This window comes from Ooceraea biroi, chromosome 14 (assembly GCF_003672135.1).
Source record: "Ooceraea biroi isolate clonal line C1 chromosome 14, Obir_v5.4, whole genome shotgun sequence".
Lineage (NCBI taxonomy): Eukaryota > Metazoa > Arthropoda > Insecta > Hymenoptera > Formicidae > Ooceraea > Ooceraea biroi.
In genome coordinates, this window is record NC_039519.1 from 4,205,318 (window position 1) to 4,226,884 (window position 21,567).

Below are 21,567 nucleotides of genomic sequence, written 5' to 3' on the forward strand. Positions count from 1 at the left end.
AAGGAGAAACGACGGTACAAAGTAAGGGCGCGTCCCTCCCTCGAGTTCCTTATAAAGGCCACTTTGCCATGCGATAAATATTTGATGTCTTCCGATGCGGGATCATTGTCACGGATGATCATGCTCGATCGCATTCGCGTCACGCACCGTCCAATTGCACGTTGTTTGCTGCGAGGGAACATCTGTTGCTTCCTTTTTTTCCGAATGCTCCAGTCACGCCGGGATATTGATTTCTATTCCGCGACAGATCGCTGTGTAATATTTCAATCTCGCGGCTGTGCGACGCAAAATAACACTGGAGTTAACGTAATATGTCTTCCTGCAGATTGCGTTTCTCGATAGTTCGTGCAGATTGACGAGAGAAACGAGGGACGAATTCGACTATGCATTGCACGACAAACAATTGCAATTTTTTTATTGAATTTTTTAAGGTGATAGAAATCTTCTACATTTTCCTTTATTTATAATGAACAATTAGTGAAATATTATTTTTATCAATAAAAGATTGCGAAATGACTATTTTACTTAAATGTGAAGTAAACGCAACGTGCAAGTTTAATTTCATTTAGGTTCACTGAGAAAGCAAATCTGCAGTCATTTAACGAGAAAAATTCATGACGGAAAATATTAAAAGAATTAATAAATATCCTAGTAGAAGACAATTCATCCTCTTTAGGACAAATAATAATAGGGAAGGGAAGAGAAGGATGTGTAGGGAGGTAAAAGTATCTTCCCTTCTAACTCTACGACAGTATGGTTTCTGTCTCGCGTTCAAGTTCCTCGATTATGTCCCAAAGTAAAGGCACTGAAATGAAACACTCGATGCGCTAAAGTATAAGATAATTGCAGTGAAAATAACGATCGAACTTTAAAGCCAGCGGGTAGAGGTTCTGGCATATTCAGCGTTAATAACGAGGGAAGTAGCTCTCGATTTACTCGCCGTTTAATGAGAAAAAATTCATGATGGGGCCTTTCAGAAGACTTGACAATATGCAGACACAAAAACGATTAGCTATAAAATTCGAATCAATCTCAGAATCAAAACGTATCAAGAATATTTTAACGCATAAAGTACGAAATGCACATAAAACTTCCATTCTATCCATCCAAAACTTTGCACTATGACCCCAAGACAGACGAAAAGTCATAAAACAAAATAGAATAAGAGTAATAAGAGTATCGCGAACGAAAAAGATGCAGGATTTTTCGAAAATACTTCCAAACTTTGCGAAGCGTGCGGACATTATGATGAATATCAACAGTCTCATCTTGAAGTCCCGAAGGCGATATTAATTTCAGACAACGCCAGGCTGAGAGTCCACCCGGAGACTCGATTCGCGTGAGCGCGCGATGAAAGGCGGTCGTCGAACAAGGAGACGAGCGCGGATATGGAAAGAGAGGTAAAAGCGGATCTTCCCTCGATCCCTATGATATCCACCTTACATTCTCCTCTGCGGGAGCGCAGGAGTCTCCCGGATGAACGAAGAACGAACGGGTGGCACGGGGGTGCGTATAGCTATGCAATAAAATGTCGGCTGCCGTGCCAAGCGACCGACGGATCACCGGCGGCTTATTGAAAGGATATTTCATTCGGACGAGCTCCCGCTATCCAGCTTATCCCCGCGAATTTCCCGCGGGGGTGCGGAAATCTCTCTGTCGCCCTCCCCGCGAGAGACCACCCCGACATCGTCTCGTCGACCATAGTGCTCTCGTAGTTCTCTCGTTCTTCTCGGCAAGGAACTTCTCGCTTGAGCGATTCGCGGGGAAAATGAGACGACACGTGAAAAGCCCCGTTCACATCGCATCTTAGGTAATGGGGGGGCTTGCCTCGCGGGCACCGATTTATTTCGCGAACAGGCGTCGACGGAGGGCGATCCTTTGAAACGCGAATTTAATAAGTGGCAGAATGAGAGGCTGCATGCAGCCCGTCCGCGTTATTGCTCCGCGTCGGCTATTTCAGCCAGAAACTGTCGTTCTCGAAAAACCGCGTCTCACTGGTAACGTGTTTGTTATTACTGAAATTATTATCTGTGTGTAACTTATCGTTTTTAATGATGAGCTTTATTGAACTAAATAACAAGTGGACGGGTAAGTGTTAGGCAACAAGGGAGGGATCAAAGGGAAAATATGCAGAGCTAAACACGTATCCCAGAAATCTGTTATGTTTACTTATTTCTTGAGAGATTTCATGTTTCGGTATTTTTCCCTTTTTCACAATGTCGATACTTCAAGTCAAATACAACGGGAAATAACGGTGCAACGCGTCTGGTAGTTGCGCGCCGCGCTCGCTAGACACAGCCAAATACAATGCAAAATTTTACTCACTGCGATTCCTGAACGCGAACCTTGCTGTTGCGAATATATAACGCGCTGGCGACACTGCCGACGACTAAAATCAAGGCGCATGCACAGGTAGCTGCGACGTAAAGAGCACCGGCACCATTCACGAGGGGACCAGGCTCCAAACGCACCGAATCGTTGCTGGGAGGAGTCTCGACACCTGAAAATACAAATCAGCTTATTATCGCTTGCGATTGCAACGTGAACGAGCGTTCCATCCGAAATTTCATTAACAGTCAAATGTACAAAAAAAGGGGACGCAGGCACGCGATATATTTCATTAATTTACGCGTTCGGCTCTTGTTACCAGTAGATTGAAGCCGATCGCGTCGACTTGATAAAACACAATTCAACACAACTTTAATTTGATTTATTTCTCTTATTAAAAAATTTAAAAAAAAGGAAAAAATTGATACGCGACTCGTATCGTGTGCTTCCTCTTCATGTTTTCCATTCGATAACGGCCACCACGTTTTTATATCGCTGTCACCAAATAAATGTATTCAATCTACAAAGCTCGTACGACCACCATTATAGTATTGGCAATCCATTTTGTCAATTGGAGCATTTCCACTCGTACCACGTGCTCGAGGTCTGAATCTATCGAGGAGCCCCGGATCGGACCATTGTTTATACGTATCGCGATGCTATCGAACGAACGGGACTGGATATCGACGTGCTGTGGAAAGTGCTCAAAGAGATCCCACTTCTATGGCAAACCGTTGCCTGTAAACCACGAATTTTCCAGCAAGTACAGCCGCTATCGCGATTTCATTGGGTTTACTTGTGTCCCGCGTAGCTGCGCGCTTCCTATATGTGTATTCTTATATTGTGCGCACCAACCATCCCTTTGTTTATCCCTTTATTTTGCATAATGTGTGAATTTACAAATTTCCTGTTTGTTTCAAATACGAACTAGGATATGCGTAGAGGAGAACGTATTTGCAATTTATTTGCAAATCTCGCGCGTGGGATGTGCAAAGAAAACCGGTAACTACATTCTCGCAACACTTATTATAGTTCTTGCAAAATATTCGTTATAATAATAATCCGTTTCTTTAAATTCTGAAAATAGACGTGTTATTACTGGAATTTTCGTTTACTCCAGTCTACAAATACTGTTTCTTCTAAATGGATACTACCGTGACTCTTGAACCTAGCGAATTGCGTTCTGACGCAATCTCAGCTAGTCGAAATATCATTTTATCCAAATTCTCATTTCACGAGAGACCTCGACGAATTAACAGAACCTAGGTGGCCTATTTCGTTCCTCGTTCTTCGCGGGTTGAAGATTGAAAGGACGAGTTCGTCGGGACTTGGCGTTTCGCGTCGCGCGTTTACAGTTTTCCGCCGTACCTTTCCGTTCTCTCCGATATTTCTTTTCTCGCTGTTCTTCCGTGCATTGTGAGAAGAAAAGACTCGAGTCGAACGGGCGCGGCGCCTTGTCGTCTCTTATAAAGGTAAATAACGTGGCCTAGGATGGAGGAACTTTAGCGCGAGGGCTCAAAAGCTTTCAAGAACCCGAGCACGTCAGCCCCGGCTAGGATATGCCGAGGTAAGGGACGCATCCTTTCGGAGCGTCATGATAAAATTAAGTAAACTCCATCAGCTCTTAACTCGTCCCCGAGATTATAGCGTCGTATAATCCCTAAATGCGTTCCTTCATCGGTGTTGCACGTCTGAAATCTAAAACAACTTTCTAGTCTCCGCTAACTTCTTACGTAGTCCCACGAACGAGGAGGACCGTCATTATCGCGTTTTCCGCTTCCCTCCCCGCTTACAACTTGCCTTAAAGTGATTATATCTTTTATATAAATCGCGAGATTTCTTGCGTGTTCCTTGATGCATATTCTCTCTCCCTCTCGGTTGCCGTCTCCTTTATTTTAATAAGAATTTTTACTATGAATCTTCACTCAGATGTAATTCTTGCTTTTCATTATTCTTGTAAGAAAAATTAAATATATAATGAACATCTTAAATTAAGAACGCATTCTTGAAAAAATAACTGCTCACAAAAGTTTAATTATTCTATTTTCTCTATATAAATACTAATAATATTTACATTCCATAATTTTTAAGATTTAACAGAATACCCTTTTCTTTGTACTTATTTAAAAGCCAGAGTTCTTGGTCTCGCAGAGCAATCTCATTCAGAGTGAGTAACGTCAACGTCAGAAATAAAAAATGTTACGACGTGTTCTCTGAAATGTTCGTTAAGCAGTCGTAGCTGTGGTGAAAATGACAGTGCGTTAAATATACACACTGTTTGCGGTCTGAAAAAATATGTCGTAAAGATGAAATGCAGCTCACTGTCAACGTTCTCTCTCTGTGTGTGCGTCTTTTTCTCATATCAAAAGAAAAAAATCGAAAATTACCTTTTTATATTAAATTTATGAATTATTTATGCAATACTGTATTATTATTTTTAATTTTTATATTAACTTTTTAATTATAATCCTATCAACATCGAGTTAAAAAACATATTACGATTCCATATTTTTAGCCACGAATTTTCTGTGTTCTCTTCTCATTATGAATATCTTATAACTGGAAAAAGCATTAATGTTTCAACACTCAAATAACCGTCGTTTTTCTCAGTTTGGCTTTCGGTCGCCTTTCTATCCCTCTATTATACTTTCCCTCTGTAAAACTTGTAAACGCAATCCTTCGATTCGACAAACATTATTAATATGTCATGATATTTGTCTCTTTTCGCTCATTTTCTCATTCTACAAAAGCAGGAAATGCTTTCGCTGGGATAACACAAACCGAGTAGATCAGCTTTACGTCATAAACGAGGTAAGGTATCGCGGACACGAACTGCGAAGACGATGAGGGAGACGAGAAAGAGTTTGCACGATGAGAGATGCAGCAAGACGAAGAAGAAGAAGAAGAAGTTAAATAAATCGTAGCAGCCCTCGGTGCAACTTCTCAGAGGCATCTCCTCCTGTCATTCTCTCGCAAAGTCCTTCCATCTTCCTAAAACGTTCTTTTCACACGCGTCCGAGATATGGACAAGTATCTTCACGACCAGCTTTGCCTCCATTTCTTCTCTAAAATTATGGTTTAATAGCATGCGTCAAAGCACGCGACAGCTAACATTTCTAAGTACTCTCATTATAATAAGAGTATCAATGAGTATCAATTGCTATCTTTCCCACATGCGTCATGTAAAACTAAAATTCGATGTATTAACTTTTCGAAATATTCAATTTAATTCATAATTTTTCTCTCTCTTTATAAATTTAATATTATTTCTATATTGCATATAACCTACTCAATTTTCAAAAATTTTCAAAAATAGCTTTGCGCTATTGATTATTATAATTTGATTTGATCCGATTGGATCCACGTTCTTTGTAACATTGATTCGAACGCTCCATGCAACTGGACGCCATGCAACATTCCAATCTGGTTTTAGTAATTATATTAACCCTCATTTCATTAAATTTTTCAGAGATCAGTTTTAATAATAATTTAATATATTCATTCATTGTATGAATTCCGAAACGAGATCAATGTCCGAGAGTTGCTAATCCGTGCCGAATCCAAATCTTCTTTCTGACAACTCAAACTATTCCAGAAGCCAAATTAAATTGTGCTCTACTCTCATACAAGTTAATATTATTAGATAACGCTCAACGATCTCATAGTGCTCAAATTATCATCTTCAAATTGCTCCAAAGCTATCGGTACACGACAAGATCGATCACGTTGCTCAGAGCACTCTCGAAGAACGGTGGAGCACCTATCGACGTAAGTTATCGCGAGAGACGAATACTCCCGAAACTTAAGGGACTTAAGGACTACATGGGGAGTCAGGAAGGCGTGTTAAGAGCGACTGCGTATCTCAATTAAATCCGGGCGGGCTATGCTATCCGCTACCATCAAACGGACCTTAACCGAGATTTACGGAGGCCCGGAATTAAGTCTCCGGAGGATTAACAGGGTGACTCTCCAGGAATCGCCTTCCACGAGCTCACCGCGAGCTCTGTGGACTTTAGAAACAAATTTGGTCGTGCTGAGAGGCTCACGTAAATCATGGAATTACATCTCTCGTGCGCTGATACACTCACTTCATTTTGCAAAGTAAGGATATTTGAACGACACAATGTCAGTTTAGAAGCAGAAGTAATTTCGTGCATTTTAAATAACCAGAATAATCGGAATCGTGTGTGTATCAATCGAAACCTTTTTTATTGACACTATTTCAAAATTTTTTTCTTTTTTTAATAATTCATATAGCGTACGTGCGCAGAAAACTTGCGAAAACGTTTGGTGGCAGTAAGCGTTGATATTTGTTTAACATATTTGAAGAGTAAAAATATTGGTATCTGCAAAAAAACAAATATATAAAAAAATACGAAATGTAAGATATATTGTCGTTGCGGTACGTGGAAAAAGTCCATCTAAAATACGCGCTTTCAACGCAAAATTTAAATCGTCAAAAACTAAAATCGCGAGCCAGCTAGAGTTACTAGAGATTGAGAATTACAAGCATCAGCGTGTAAGTCGTCGTATTCTTCTTTTTTTCAATTTGGCAGCGAGGGACTTCAATATACGCGGTGGTTCTTTGCGAGGAATCGACTACAAGGCCTCGCCGTTGTACTCGATGTAGAGAATTCGATTATTTTCAAGTGATCTCGAGGTGCTCTCAGATTGCTGCAGGACCTCTCGAGCCCGGAAGGATCGCCGAAGGAGTCGTCAGAATCCGGGTGGGTCCTGTGACGATGTGGGAAGCGAACGGGGAGGAAGCAAATTCGACAAAGCAGGAAATCTGCTCTTCAGGACGCGACTATGGTCCTCGCCGCGAAGGCGCTTACTTATTTTCGTCCGTGCCTCCTGCCCCCGCGTACCTCTGTCCATCTCCTTCGTTTTTCTACGCGGTCGACCCTCTTGATCTTTCGCGAGAGGGGAAAGAGATGCTGCGCGCGCCTTCTCTTCTCTTTCATTAAATACACCGACCCCCGGCGGGATTCAATTTTACTCGGCGGATTGCTTTTTGTTGTAACGTCGCCTGCCTCGGTAACCGGATCCGGATCTGCGCCTCTTTCTCTTCTTCTCGGTTCCACTTCTTTTTCTTTGTCATCGTGATCCTTCTGCCGTCAGGTTATTCTCCTCGTACATCGCGTAAACGCATATATTATATTTTCCGACGTGAGCAGAATTCAGTTACGTCTTGGCGTACAGCGAGTTGAAAAATGAATGTGTTCTCTCAGATGATTACTTAATAAATGTATAATAAATTGATATATCAAGCGTGAATTTTTTGAAATTTTGCACTTTTCTCAAAAAGTCGTGTTTTCTTTATATCATGTTATATTTTAAACAATAAAATTTCAATAGAGTTGTTAAGTAGAGTTGGTAAGAATTTATTTTCAATTGCATAATTTCAAAACATTCGGTTCATCTTCTTATTCTTTAAAATTCTCATCTTTAAATTTTCTATCTTTAATATATATCGTACAAGTCTTATCTTATTTTCATAAGCAAGACACTTTACTTCTCTAAATAGGAGTAAATTTCCTTTTTTGACTTTTGTAAAGCGTACGACTCCACCGCTGTGATCTTTGATTTTGCATGAAACATGTTTTTATCGAACAGCGAATTCGTTTAGTTGCATAAAATCTGTGTGGAGTATTGACGAGCTACATTACAGTGTAAGCGGGACGAAAATCGGGGCTATTTGCCAGATTGCATTCATCGCTGTTATGCGGCTTGTTTTTTCAGAAAACACGCGTTTTCGTGGTCGCATGAAGTTTGCGGAGTCGAGTGAACCGCCTGTGAAGTACCTTTCGTACTAGCTTACGAGCACCCTTGTCGGAAGTGGCACGGAAATTACGTTTGTACCCTCACCCGCGCGTCCGTTATAACATTTCCATTTCTGCTCGTAACATAAACCCCCTACACGTGTATATATAATTTCATTATATAAACATAGTTATACTTAAACGGCTACACACATATTCCACATTGTATTTATTTAACGGAGGTTCTGAAATGTCGACGTATTTCGTGCCGACTGCCATTTGCCATAAAATAAATTAATGCTGTGAGATTATAAACGTTACGAGCGGTATTAATAAAAATCGGAAAATATACGTTCGAAATGTTGTACGATAACTTCAGATATTCATATACATTTCAATTACATATATATTTACATTATATTTCAATCAATAGCATCTCATTTTTTTGCGATGCTTTGTAACATCTTGTTATAGAAAGACATGTTTTCGATTAAAACGTAATTGGAACGCTCTTTATTTCGCAATTTATTTCATAGTATTTCAATTCCAATTCCAAAAACTATTGGCAGTTTTGACTGCTGTCGTACTTTTCGATGTAGAAAACACTTATTGCGGCGTCAAAGTTATCGGGATCACTCACAAGGGAAGGTTTTTAGGTGTACACTCGTATTTCAAAAATTGTTTGCATGCAGGTAGGGAGGTCCCCAAATAGAAGAAAAAAATAAAAGTAGCGGCCCAAATGCATATTTGCGCGCTACGTGCGCAATTTTCGATGTTAGGTTAATTACTCAAAACTGCTATTTCCAATCGAATTCTTTACATTTTTTATTTCACCTAATGCACATTTATATTGCTTTGAATACTTTTGTGTGTGTGTGCGCGTATGTGCTTCTGCGTGCGTGTGTGTACTTGTGTGTGTTTAGAAAATACGAGCGTCTAATGTAATCTCGTGCCGCGCGAGCACAGTGCGTATAAAAGGCCCATTGCTCAAAAATGGTATTTGCATCGTAACTTTTTTAATTTTGTACTGCAACTGCCAATGCACACAATTTCGAATAATTGTACATTGCGCAAATCGTAGTTTGCTCTTTCTGCGTGATTTATTGTATGCGACTTTAAATAGATTTGATCAGAATCCATAACGAGGACATAAAAGATCTGGTCAAGGGAGGTTTTTAATTCTTTCAGTTTTAATTTTGGTTTTGATTTCTTTTCAAAGCGTTGTGCATTGGGTGAAATAAAAAATGTAAAGAATTCGATTGGAAATAGCATTTTTGAGTAACTAACCTAACATCGAAAATTGCGCACGTAGCGCGCAAATATGCATTTGGGCCGCTACTTTTATAATTTTTCTTCTATTTGGGGGCCTCCCTACCTGCATGTAAACAATTTTTGAAATCCGAGTGTAACACCTAAAAACCTTTCCTTGTCAGTGCAGGGTCCATAAATCGCGTGGATAAATTGAGTTTGCGCGTGACGCAAAATGAATGCGCGCCCCTGTTTTAATCGCGACCGCGTCGAAACTGTCTCGCCGTAACGAAGGTATTCACAGCCGGGTTCGCGAACGTGCTAATTAAATCCGAGATTACGTAAACGAAACAATTATCAGCACGCTGCAATGGCGCTAAATCGAGTACGGATAAACAAAAGCGCGCCTCAGCGCGAATCCCTCGCATCGCGAAATACGAGCGAGCGAATAACATCCATTTTTCAAAATGATGTATGTAGTTTTATCGTTGCATCTTTTTCGCAATAATAATGATTGATTGTCTAGATATACCAGCTGCGCGTTGCTTTACACCGTCGAGCAACTGTCATCGTTGAAGATACTTTTATGGAGATAGTTTATAATTCTTCGCCATCGAAAATTCAGATTTATCCGTCAAATAAATCCAAGTATCTTAAATTATTATATAAAAAATTGACGCGATCGTATATGCATTCCAGATCATCGAATCTGTTTTCTGAACTTATTCAGCTTGACGCAAGTTATAGAACAGCTTTAATTCCTGATAGCAATAGTTATCTTTCAAAATTGTTAATTTTTACAACTATTTTTCAGCACTACGTCATCTCGTAATCCCTCGAAACGCTGAAGTAATTAGATCGTATGAATATGGTGAAATGTCAATAATTACTGTTGTCGGACAAATGTATCGATAATTTTTCAGACGCACACTTCAATAACCACATTAAACTTTTAGCAGCCTGATGTCGTAAACGAGATGTTTTATTAAGTGGAGGTTTATTAATTTTGTTAACTTAATTTTATATAGATTTCTCTGTAGTATATCATAATCAAATTCCTCGATCAGCTAAGTCACTGTCAATTGCAAAGCACTGTCGAATCTAGAAATCTGGAAGAATTCGGAAAATGTTCTAGAATTTCACTGAGATTGAAGAGCGGAATTGCAATTTTAATTACGCCGGTAAAACTAAGCGGAAACGTTAAATAATTCGCACTTTAGCATTTTCATATTTTAAGTGAGACAAGCGGCGGGTCGTCATGATTTTTTCAGTGGCTCTGAATAAAACAGGCGGAAGGGAAGAAAACCCGAGCCGCGTGCGTTTTGTAGCGAGAAAAAATCTAGGATCCGGATCTGGTTCCCGGTTAACGCGCGTCTACCATGAAAACGGCGTAATTTTAGACCGCCTCGATCCTCACGCGCGAGAATAATAAAGCGAAGCACGTATCGCTTTCTCTCATGTACAGGAATAATAAAACGACATTTACCCTTTCGACGTTTCTCGACATTAGCATAGCGATCCACGATTGGGCCAACTTCGGCCGGGGCACGCACAATCGTCACGCGCGCGTCGGAGCTACGGTAACTGCCTCGGATTATGAGAAACCGCACGTACCTTTCAAGCAGATCTTGTTTCTCTTGAAAACCAAGACAGTGTCGTTGTATCTGGTGCCGGGCGGCGCGGTGACGTTTAATCGCAGCGCCAAAGGGATTTCGGCGCTAACGGCGCCCGAGCACGGCAGTCTGATCCTGAAGACCTGCAGGGTGACTGGTACCTCGCCTCTGGCGGACACGTTCACCCTCGGAGGCAGCAAGGCCATCATCTCGGAGGACGGTCCGCCAGGTACGCCCACCACGTCGTAATCTAGCTCCATGGAATACGGTAACTGGAAGAAGAAACGAGAATTACGTATTAGCATTACTGCTTCATCACATTGATAGACATGTAGAGCTTATAACGGTGGTGGTAGCAGGTGTGCGTTATTATGCTTTATATAGTGCAGTGCGATAGGTGTTTTGTAGTGTAACAGATTTTACAATGTAACACGCGACAGGTTTTACGCCGGCGAATCTTCCCGTTCACGCTCGTGAACCTTTTTAATACGCGCTTCTTTCTCGCGAGCCGCGTGATATTTCGTACGGATAAGGTATTCCGGTTATCGTCCCGCCGCGCGATAACCGCGCGGCACGTAATAAAAGTAACGTGACGATCGTAACTCACGGGAACACGAGGCTCGCATTGCGCCCTGCCGCGCGACCACCTACGATTGCGCATATTAACGTTATAGATATGTGAATATATCGCCGCCACCCCCGTATCGGTCGGGCATGCGATATTTCACGTTAAATCCCGCGCGCGTCGGTCTATTCCGTATTTACTGCCGCCTATCTCGTAACTTTTAACCCCGAGTCGAGCTGACACAAGAGACCTCCACCCCGGGGCTGGGGTAGGTGCGCGATTCTGAAAAGCACGACTGCACCCCGTGTCCCCTCTCCCTCTCCTCTCCTCATCTGCAACTCTGTCACTCGAGATTGGCGCCCACCGCCACCCCGAGGGAGAAACGGAAAGAGAACGGGACGCGAGGGTGGAGCTCGACAGAACGGTGGTGGCGAGTAGTGTGTTCAGGCACGCCACAAGTTTTACGAGGTGGCATAAATAACCTGGTTAGTGCTTCGTGATGCGGTGTCAACGGAAAGGCAGTTCCACCCTCCGCGAGCACCACCAGCCTCTCCTCGGTAATCGTCGTAATCGTCGCGCCGGGGGGTCAGCACGGTGGCGTGATACCTGCCTATCGCACCCCCACAACCACCCGAGAGAGATCGCGCGTACTCGGGTATTTATTATTATTTTTTCCCTACCCCCGCGAATGGACACACCGTGAGCGAAATGAATGGACCACGCACGCACGTCACGGCATTCCCCGTGGACTATCTTCGACGCGTAAGATATGCCGCGACTGGAAACAAGCTAGTCGAGGCTCTCCGACAACCCTTACATCATCCCGCGCCGCGCTTTGCTCGGGCCTTTCCCTTTAATTACAGAAAGTGACTCGGTTTACGGCAGGCGATTTATTCTGATTCAAGCGTATCACGCGAGTAATTACTCACAGTCGTTGACGCGACAGAAAGAGAGAAATCAGACCGGAGAATTAGCCCTGAAATTATTACGTCTAGCAAGGAAAGGTTTTTAGGTGTTACACTCGGATTTCAAAAATTTTTTGCATGCAGGTAGGGAGGTCCCCAAATAGAAGAAAATTATAAAAGTAGCGGCCCAAATGCATATTTGCGCGCTACGTGCGCAATTTTCGATGTTAGGTTAATTACTCAAAAATGCTATTTCCAATCGAATTCTTTACATTTTTTATTTCACCCAATGCACAACGCTTTGAAAAGAAATCAAAACCAAAATTAAAACTGAAAGAATTAAAAACCTCCCTTGACCAGATCTTTGATGTCCTCGTTATGGATTCTGATCAAATCTATTTAAAGTCGCATACAATAAATCACGCAGAAAGAGCAAACTACGATTTGCGCAATGTACAATTATTCGAAATTGTGTGCATTGGCAGTTGCAGTACAAAATTAAAAAAGTTACGATGCAAATACCATTTTTGAGCAATGGGCCTTTTATACGCACTGTGCTCGCGCGGCACGAGATTACATTAGACGCTCGTATTTTCTAAACACACACAAGTACACACACGCACGCAGAAGCACATACGCGCACACACACACAAAAGTATTCAAAGTAATACAAATGTGCATTAGGTGAAATAAAAAATGTAAAGAATTCGATTGGAAATAGCAGTTTTGAGTAATTAACCTAACATCGAAAATTGCGCACGTAGCGCGCAAATATGCATTTGGGCCGCTACTTTTATTTTTTTCTTCTATTTGGGGACCTCCCTACCTGCATGCAAACAATTTTTGAAATACGAGTGTACACCTAAAAACCTTCCCTTGTAAGAAGATTATTTCGTAACTGTAATTCCATAATTAGGTATTCAACGCTAACTTGTTTATTCATCTAATAAACGGCGTATGTACGCGAACAGTCAGTAAAAACTGTTTTCTTTTTGTAATAGAATCGCTTTTCTTTTTTCTTTTCTTTTCTTGCGTAAGATCTATTGCAGTGTCAATAGCTGCTTTGTAAGGATTCCATTCAGAAAACTTCCCCTTACACAAGCACCGGAGACGGTTAAAGCCCTCTTGGAAGGGAAGACAAATGACGAATGGCGTTCTCGATTTTCTTCGGCGGGCACGCGAGCTTTTTCATACCGAATGCGTTCGACCTGGCGGTCGTCCTAATTGACGCTAACTTAATGACGATGCGGTTGAATCGAGGACGCGCCGTCGAGGGTGGTTTCCATCTGCGTCGAGACGGAACGCCGTTTGCCTGGTAATCGCTTCTCGAGGGTGGCGATGACGTGACATCTATCCGTCGCCGTTCGCATTTGCCGGGGATAAAACGTGTTTTCGTCGTTCTATCTACGCGACGGATAGTAATTGACAGAAGTACCTCGTTCTCCCGTCGAAAGGCCACCCTTTTCTTTCACTCGCGCCGCCCTTTTACGATAAATCAGCTAGCCCGAAGGCGTTCACGTCTCTCAAATTTGCTCTCGAGAGCAATCGTTCGATACGACCGTCATCTCTAAACAAATCGAGATTGATCTGCGGTACGGTACAAATATATTCCAGAAGACGTGACAAGAATTAAGATCGGAGGATTAAAAGGTCCGATCAAGAAATGTCAGGCGATCAATATTATTTGTCCCGATCACAGAAATAATCGTGGAACAATCAATGTTTAATTTAATTATATAAAAGTAGCAGATAAAAGTAGCATTTCTTAATATGATATTAACAAAAAAATAACAGCATCTATTTTTATCCACTCTTAAAAAAGCCGTGTTAAATCAAATCGAAATCATTGTTGCCTCTTTTCCGCGACGCTGATTGGTTATCTCGATTCGCGTTGTGCGTTATGTTCAGTTTAGATTACCATCGCGCGGCTGTCTTCGCGTGGAGGATAACAATTTGGTAGAGTGTGATAATTGTGCATATAATAAATAATAGATATAAGATATTATTAACCAAATTCCTTTGTTCTTGACCAAAACTGGCTTGTTAAATAGCACAGAACTCCTTGGAAAAAGAAAAAAATTTTTAATGGCTAGAACTTTTTAATTTATTGTTTTAACGAATTTTAAATCATCGAGAACTCTAGGCAATATGCCAAATAACAATATAAATAGCACAGAACTCCTTGGAAAAGACAAAATTGTAATAGCTAGAACTTTTTCATTTTTAAATCTAAAGGATTTTCAATCGTTGAGACCCTTCGCAATATGCCAAATAACAGTATAAGTAGCATAGAACTCCTTGGAAAAAGAAAAAAATTTTAATGGCTAGAACTTTTTCATTTATTGTTTTAACGAATTTTAAATCATCGAGAACTCTAGGCAATATGCCAAATAACAATATAAATAGCACAGAACTCCTCGGAAAAGACAAAATTGTAATAGCTAGAACTTTTTCATTTTTAAATCTAAAGGATTTTCAATCGTTGAGACCCTTCGCAATATGCCAAATAACAGTATAAGTAGCATAGAACTCCTTGGAAAAAGAAAAAAATTTTAATGGCTAGAACTTTTTAATTTATTGTTTTAACGAATTTTAAATCATCAAGAACTCTAGGCAATATGCCAAATAACAATATAAATAGCACAGAACTCCTTGGAAAAGACAAAATTGTAATAGCTAGAACTTTTTCATTTTTAAATCTAAAGGATTTTCAATCGTTGAGACCCTTCGCAATATGCCAAATAACAGTATAAGTAGCATAGAACTCCTTGGAAAAAGAAAAAAATTTTAATGGCTAGAACTTTTTCATTTATTGTTTTAACGAATTTTAAATCATCGAGAACTCTAGGCAATATGCCAAATAACAATATAAATAGCACAGAACTCCTCGGAAAAGACAAAATTGTAATAGCTAGAACTTTTTCATTTTTAAATCTAAAGGATTTTCAATCGTTGAGACCCTTCGCAATATGCCAAATAACAGTATAAGTAGCATAGAACTCCTTGGAAAAAGAAAAAAATTTTAATGGCTAGAACTTTTTCATTTATTGTTTTAACGCATTTTAAATCATCGAGAACTCTAGGCAATATACAAAATAACAATATAAATAGCACAGAACTCCTCGGAAAAGAAAAAAATTTTAATAGCTAGAACTTTTTCATTTATTCTGGCGATCTAAAGGATTATTTAAGATATTATTATTCGAAAACATTATTAATACTGAAAAATAAAATAGCGCGCGCCTGTGTTCTACTAGTACATTATAAATTACAAATATATTACATTTCCCTTAAATTTTATTTCTCGTTATATACCGATTGTTGTATATTTCTATTATTATTACGTCACTAGTTTTTCAGCGCTTCTCCGTGTTTCTTTGACAAAAATCCGCAGGCTAAAATACAAATCTCGATTCTTCTTCGACAACGTTTAAGCGAACGCGAGAAGGAGGGCGCGAGTGATTTCCTGCAGCTGTAAGCGTTTGCTTAATATCCAGTCTCGGATTCCCGTAATAGCGTAAAAATGTTTGCCCAAGAAGCGTCCGTTCCTCTCTCGTTGCGCACTCCTCTCGGATCCAACAAGAACACATTCATGAGCGCCGACGTGAATTCTTTCCCCAGGGATCCCAGAAAAAATTTCTTGAAAACGCTCCTATACTTTTCCAATTACCTGTACTAATTAACATACACCCACAGCGACTACGCACACGATAAAAATATCACATTTAAACGTGCACGTGTATTTAGCCCTCTTCGCATTCTCATTACGTTAAACAAACTTTTCGCGGGATTCGTTAAACTTTAACGTGCACTCTTAATAATATATATCATAAAGCAGCATATATTCCTATCGAGTTCCTCATTTTTACACGATTTTTTACACGGCCTGCTACTCCAAAGAGTCAAAGGAAGCTCAGTGGATCCCGCCCCGTGCGTGTCGGTGACGCCCATGAGCATGGTGTCCCGTGAATTGCGATCCGTCAAGCTTCTTCCGTATTTCCCGTGTGTCACGGGTGGACGTGTTCGAATCTACACACACGTGTGAGCGGCGCGTCGCGCGTATTTCTATGTACAGAACAAACTTCGATTCCAGAGAGACGAGAGACGGGCATGCACCACCTCCATTGTTGCTGTCGATGAAAGGAAGTCGTATAACACGGGGGAATCCTATCATCCGACACCAGGAAGGAAGGAAATGCGTGGTTTTTTAGGGGAACGGAGGGGGGATGGTACACCCCTCGCGGTCCTTCCCTCGATGCCGAAATTATGCCGCGATTTTGTATTATCGGGTAGCGCCGGGGAGAGAATATTAAAGGACGAAGGCGGGCTGATTTATCCCGGAATTATTCCCAGCTCGTATTATTCGCGTCCTTGTGTTATTCCAGCGAGCGGACCCGAGCCGGTTGATTCGGCTGGATGCGCGTGAGCGATGAAAAATGTGCGGCCATGCGAAAAGTACGATGATAAACGCGGCATGAAGCGTACAGAAAAGGGTCAACGCCGCCCGATCACGGCCACGGTGATTAATCGTGGCGCCAGGGCTTTCGAGATAGCTTTCAATATCGCGGATTAGTCGAGCGTATGTTGCGAACGCTAATAAGTTTAAGCTTCATCGTTTCTTATCAGCTTTACTACCATTCCGTTCCGTGGCGAATGTATAAGAAAAAAATAGGATTGCTAATGCAAAGCTATTCTATCAATCTCTCGTTCGATATTCTTTAATTTCTTCATCGTAATCAACGAAACTATTGCTACCACGTTAGTTTTCCATTTTTTGATCGTGATGAGAACATACGTTAATGCAACTTTCGTTATTCGCCTAAATAAAATTGCTTTTATTGCTGGATAAATTTATTGTGAAGAAAACAGTGGTTATTTTCGAATTGGAAGACAACATACGTTAAGCGACCGTTATCGAAACGCGATTGTACCACACATATTTTCGCGTAACCAAAACTACATGATTTGAGCCGATATTCATCGGTGCATGAGCCACGAAATTAGTCACGTGTCGCTAAGCACTCGGGACATCGATCGTGTAATTTTTATGGGAATTTTCCGTTGGATCTCTTTTACACGATTGAATCCATACGATTTTACCTCGTACCGTACGGACAATCGATTAAAACAGCGCATTTTCGAGTCGTTTCCTCCGGATACGTCCTGTTTTCAATTTAAATTTAAATTTGAAATGCAGTAGTATTTTTATTTATGCAATGCAGCAATATAAATTAAAACTTCCTTGCGCGAGACAACAAGATTAACATTGTACTTTTCATGCATATTAATCGATTAAATCGTAAATCTTAGATAAAATCAAAGTTAAGGTTATAATTATTCGATATCATAATAAATTATACAAAGTAGAATATGCTTTTCTTCATTTTAACGCATTTAACTACGTCTTTTAATTTACGCTGTCTATTAATTATATCGCAAAACACCAAATTAATATTTACTTTATTCTAATAAAATATTTGATGTCTCTTGTTTGTAAAAAAAGATAAGGCAACATTTGATGAGAGTGAGCGCCAGCAAGATTTAATTCATGTTTACAAACTGTCTACAAACACGTGATAAAATTCAAGAGGGAAAGGAAAAGCGTCGCGCAAAAGACGCTGACGGTGCCTTGCCAGATTCCTCCTATGGTTTCTCTCTTGCTTTCAGCGTGCAATAACGAAATGCCATTGGTCTTTTTGCGTGTCCACCTTCAGTACTGCCGCTGAAAACCCTCGCGCTTGAACTGTGGACGAAAGTTTCGAGTTTACGCTTTGATTCGGTTCTCTTTTCTTTGATCGATGGTCTTTGGATACAAGAAATTAAATCGACGTCTTTGACAGCGATGAAATACGAAACTTTTGCTATGTCGTACATCAAGAGATAAAGAGAGAGTGTCTCGCAGCAAATGCACGCGTATGCGACAAGTGGCGATGTCGATCTCGTATTTATACGAGGCAAAGAATCGAGATGGAAGCATTTTATGTTATTTTATGAGATCTCAACAACTGGATTAAGTAAATTTAATCAAGCGAGATTCCATTATGTCAGACGTATCTTTATTTCTCCTGCAATATGACGTGTATGAAATATGAAACACGTTATTTTAATACATACACGCAAGTATTAATTTGCAGGACTCTGTAAGTTTGTTATTCCCACAGCCGATATATCTACAAATATATAAAAATAATTGTATCTAAAAAGAATCAAAACTCTTAATGGATATCTATCGACCAAGTTTGCGTCACGAAATCATGTTTAGTCGCCTCGAAGCAGTTTGCAAAATACGAAGTAATGTATTACAGATTACAAATATTAGAGAAGAGAATTAAAATTCCCGAGAAAAAGGGACGTAGTTGAGAATCGTGGGCGTCGTCGAGGATTGCGTGCGTGCAAACGGAAACCCCTTAACATCCCTCTTGGCATCTATTCGCGGGGCGCTCTTTAGAAGCACGCGAACGACGTTTAGTCGTTCCATAATATCTCAATCGCATATATACAGCCGCTAATGCTCTTATATATGTAGGTAGACGAGCTAGGCGAGAGGCGAAGACGGTACCGCTTCCTTTCGGACAGCGTTTATATGGAGGCGTCTTAATGCCACTTCCGACGACACGATGAATTAATCACCCTCGTTCCAACACCTCTCTTTTGACTGTCTCACCCTAGACGTTGCTTCGTAGGGAAATGAATTAACTACAAGGGAGAGCGGTAAGCGAAGAAACCTTCTTTACGGAAACCGTTAACGATTAACGGCTATCGCTTGTGTACGGGGAGGTGCGATGATACTGCCAATGCACGAAAATAATTAAAACATAATAGACAATAAAGTTGTTTAACGCTTTCTTTGCTCCTAATAAACAGCATTTCAAGTTAAACGAGGAAAACGATGAAACGAATATCTTTTATTATACTCCATTAGATACTTTTTCGACAATCTGAAATAAGATGTTACCTTTCTTTAATTTTCTACTTATGAGGTAGATTCTTAAAATTTCAAGTTTTAAGTGTGAAATATTTATCAACTGACGACCTAGTAAGATTAATTAAAGAATTCCTTTTTAAAGATCAAGATTTGCATTGCGAATTAACTCTCCAACTATCAATTTTGCGATATCTTCGACATTTTTATTTCCAGCGAGCTCGGTGTGTCTTTCGCGTGCGCCGACAAACTTACGTCAAAAATGTTCTCTACATTAATCTTCGAAATTACGACGTAGATGACGACTTAACGAGCGGTTTTAACGCTTTGATTATTAGCACAACTGCGCCACTGCGAAGAGAGCAAGAACGAGGTACAAGGGTGCAAGCGAAGTAAGAGGGTTGCCTGCACCCTCGGTGTTAATGCAATATCCTCGCTTTAGGGCGCAACGCACTTATGTGTACACTAGCGTTGCGTCTGCGATTGTCTCTGCCCACTTGCATTCATATCCCCATCATTGCTTGCAGTGAGTCCTCAATTCACTCTTCACTAATGATTTGTATTTCTTGTGACTCTTTAATTGGATCTAATTGTCTATTTGGGTTACATTTTGTTCAAATAAATCGGACACTATTTGATTAATGCTAATACCATCTGTTTTTAATTCTGTCATTAAGGGGGGAGCCTGCTTTAGAACGCTGAAAATAAGGTATATTTTACGAATTGTTTTTGGAGAAACTATACAGCGGATCATTATAAAACTTTGATGCATTTATTAGTACATGCTTAAAGATAAAAAAATTATTTTTTTATTTGAATATATCGCTTGTAGAGGTCGTCCTGGAGAAATCTTAGTGCAGCCGCGTCGCCGGCATTGCAAATTGGTGAGCATTCTCCTGCCTCCAAATTTCGTCCAAACTGAAAAATTGAAATACGTTCTCGTTATTTATGAATTCCCATCGTCGATGAACCAAAGAGAGAAGAAAAAAGTTGAAAAGTGCCAAAATGGTGGAGCTTAGAACACAAAAGTACGATTTTTAGGCAAAGTTGTTGAACTTTTTCATGCAAAAATAATTGTTTAACTTAATGTTTTTATGAATATTAAAGGTTCATCGACGATGGGAATTCATAAATAACGAGAAAATATTTCAATTTTTCAGTTTGGATGAAATTTGGAGGCAGGAGAATGCTCACCAATTTACAATGCCTCCAGGACGACCTCTACAGGCGATATATTCAAATAAAAAAATAATTTTTTATCTTTAAACATGTACTAATAAATGCATCAAAGTTTTATAATGATCCGCTGTATAGTTTCTCCAAAAACATTCGTAAAATTATACCTTATTTTCAACGTTCTAAAGCAGGTTCCCCCCTTAAAGATACAATTAAATTACAAAGATTTCTTACAAAATTTAACTAGTTTAATTTCTTTTCATTATACATACAATATAATTAAAATTTACTATGTCATTGATTTTTTCCTATGACACCTTAGCTTCTGCCAGGCTTGACTGATATACCAGCAATTCGCCAACCTAATATCCAAGCCTCTTCCATGGAGTTAACCTTGGTTGCTCGGCAACAGGATGAAATCGTGCGAGGCTAATTTTATTACGCGGAAGTCCAGTTAATTGGCGCCAGGAGCGTATAAATTGCACCAGCTTGGCGACGCACTCCCGTTCACTCCGACCGTCGTGGAGACGTGGGGCAGTTTATCCCTAATGTGAAAACATTGCCTCCCCCGTGGTACCCACGTAGCATGGGACTCGAGGGTCGGGAAGTAGTCACGTAAAGGATTGCTGGAATTCCCGCAGGAATCTCGTGCGACGTCTAGCTCGCGCGCTCGCACGGAACTCATTCCTCCCCCGCCGATATTGGACACCGTAATCTTTTAATCCCGCAAACGGCTTATTGCTGAACGGATCAAAAACGGGGGGGAGGGGGCGAGAGGAGAGGGAAAGGACGGTGCAATCGGCGACGTAACGACCTTTTAAATCTGCCGACGGAAATCTCCGCGGAAATCGAGACGGCTTAACGGTGCGGTTACTGTCGAGTCCGGAAGTTCGCAGAACAGCAATTCGCAGCGAAGTTCTAACCGAATCCGATGCTCCTGTGAAGTCTGCGAGCGATTAGAAGCCTAAAGTTGGAGGAGAACGCTGCGCTTCTCGCGCGCGGGGCTCCATTATTTCGCTCGCGTCATCGTGCCCCTGCGTCTCGCGCG

The 21,567-nt window shown here is 40.6% G+C and overlaps 1 protein-coding gene across 1 annotated transcript in view; it reads right to left on the bottom strand.

Moving 5' to 3' along the window:
* The window catches only part of LOC105286330 (tyrosine-protein kinase Drl), an 82,100-nt gene that overhangs the window by 17,817 nt on the left and 42,716 nt on the right, over nucleotides 1-21,567 (bottom strand). The window contains exons 3-4 of the mRNA XM_011351216.3: nucleotides 10,953-11,223; nucleotides 2,326-2,500 (exon numbers count right to left, since the gene is read on the bottom strand). Coding sequence (XP_011349518.1) covers nucleotides 2,326-2,500; nucleotides 10,953-11,223 — 446 coding nt within the window. The remainder of the gene's footprint in view (nucleotides 1-2,325; nucleotides 2,501-10,952; nucleotides 11,224-21,567) is intronic.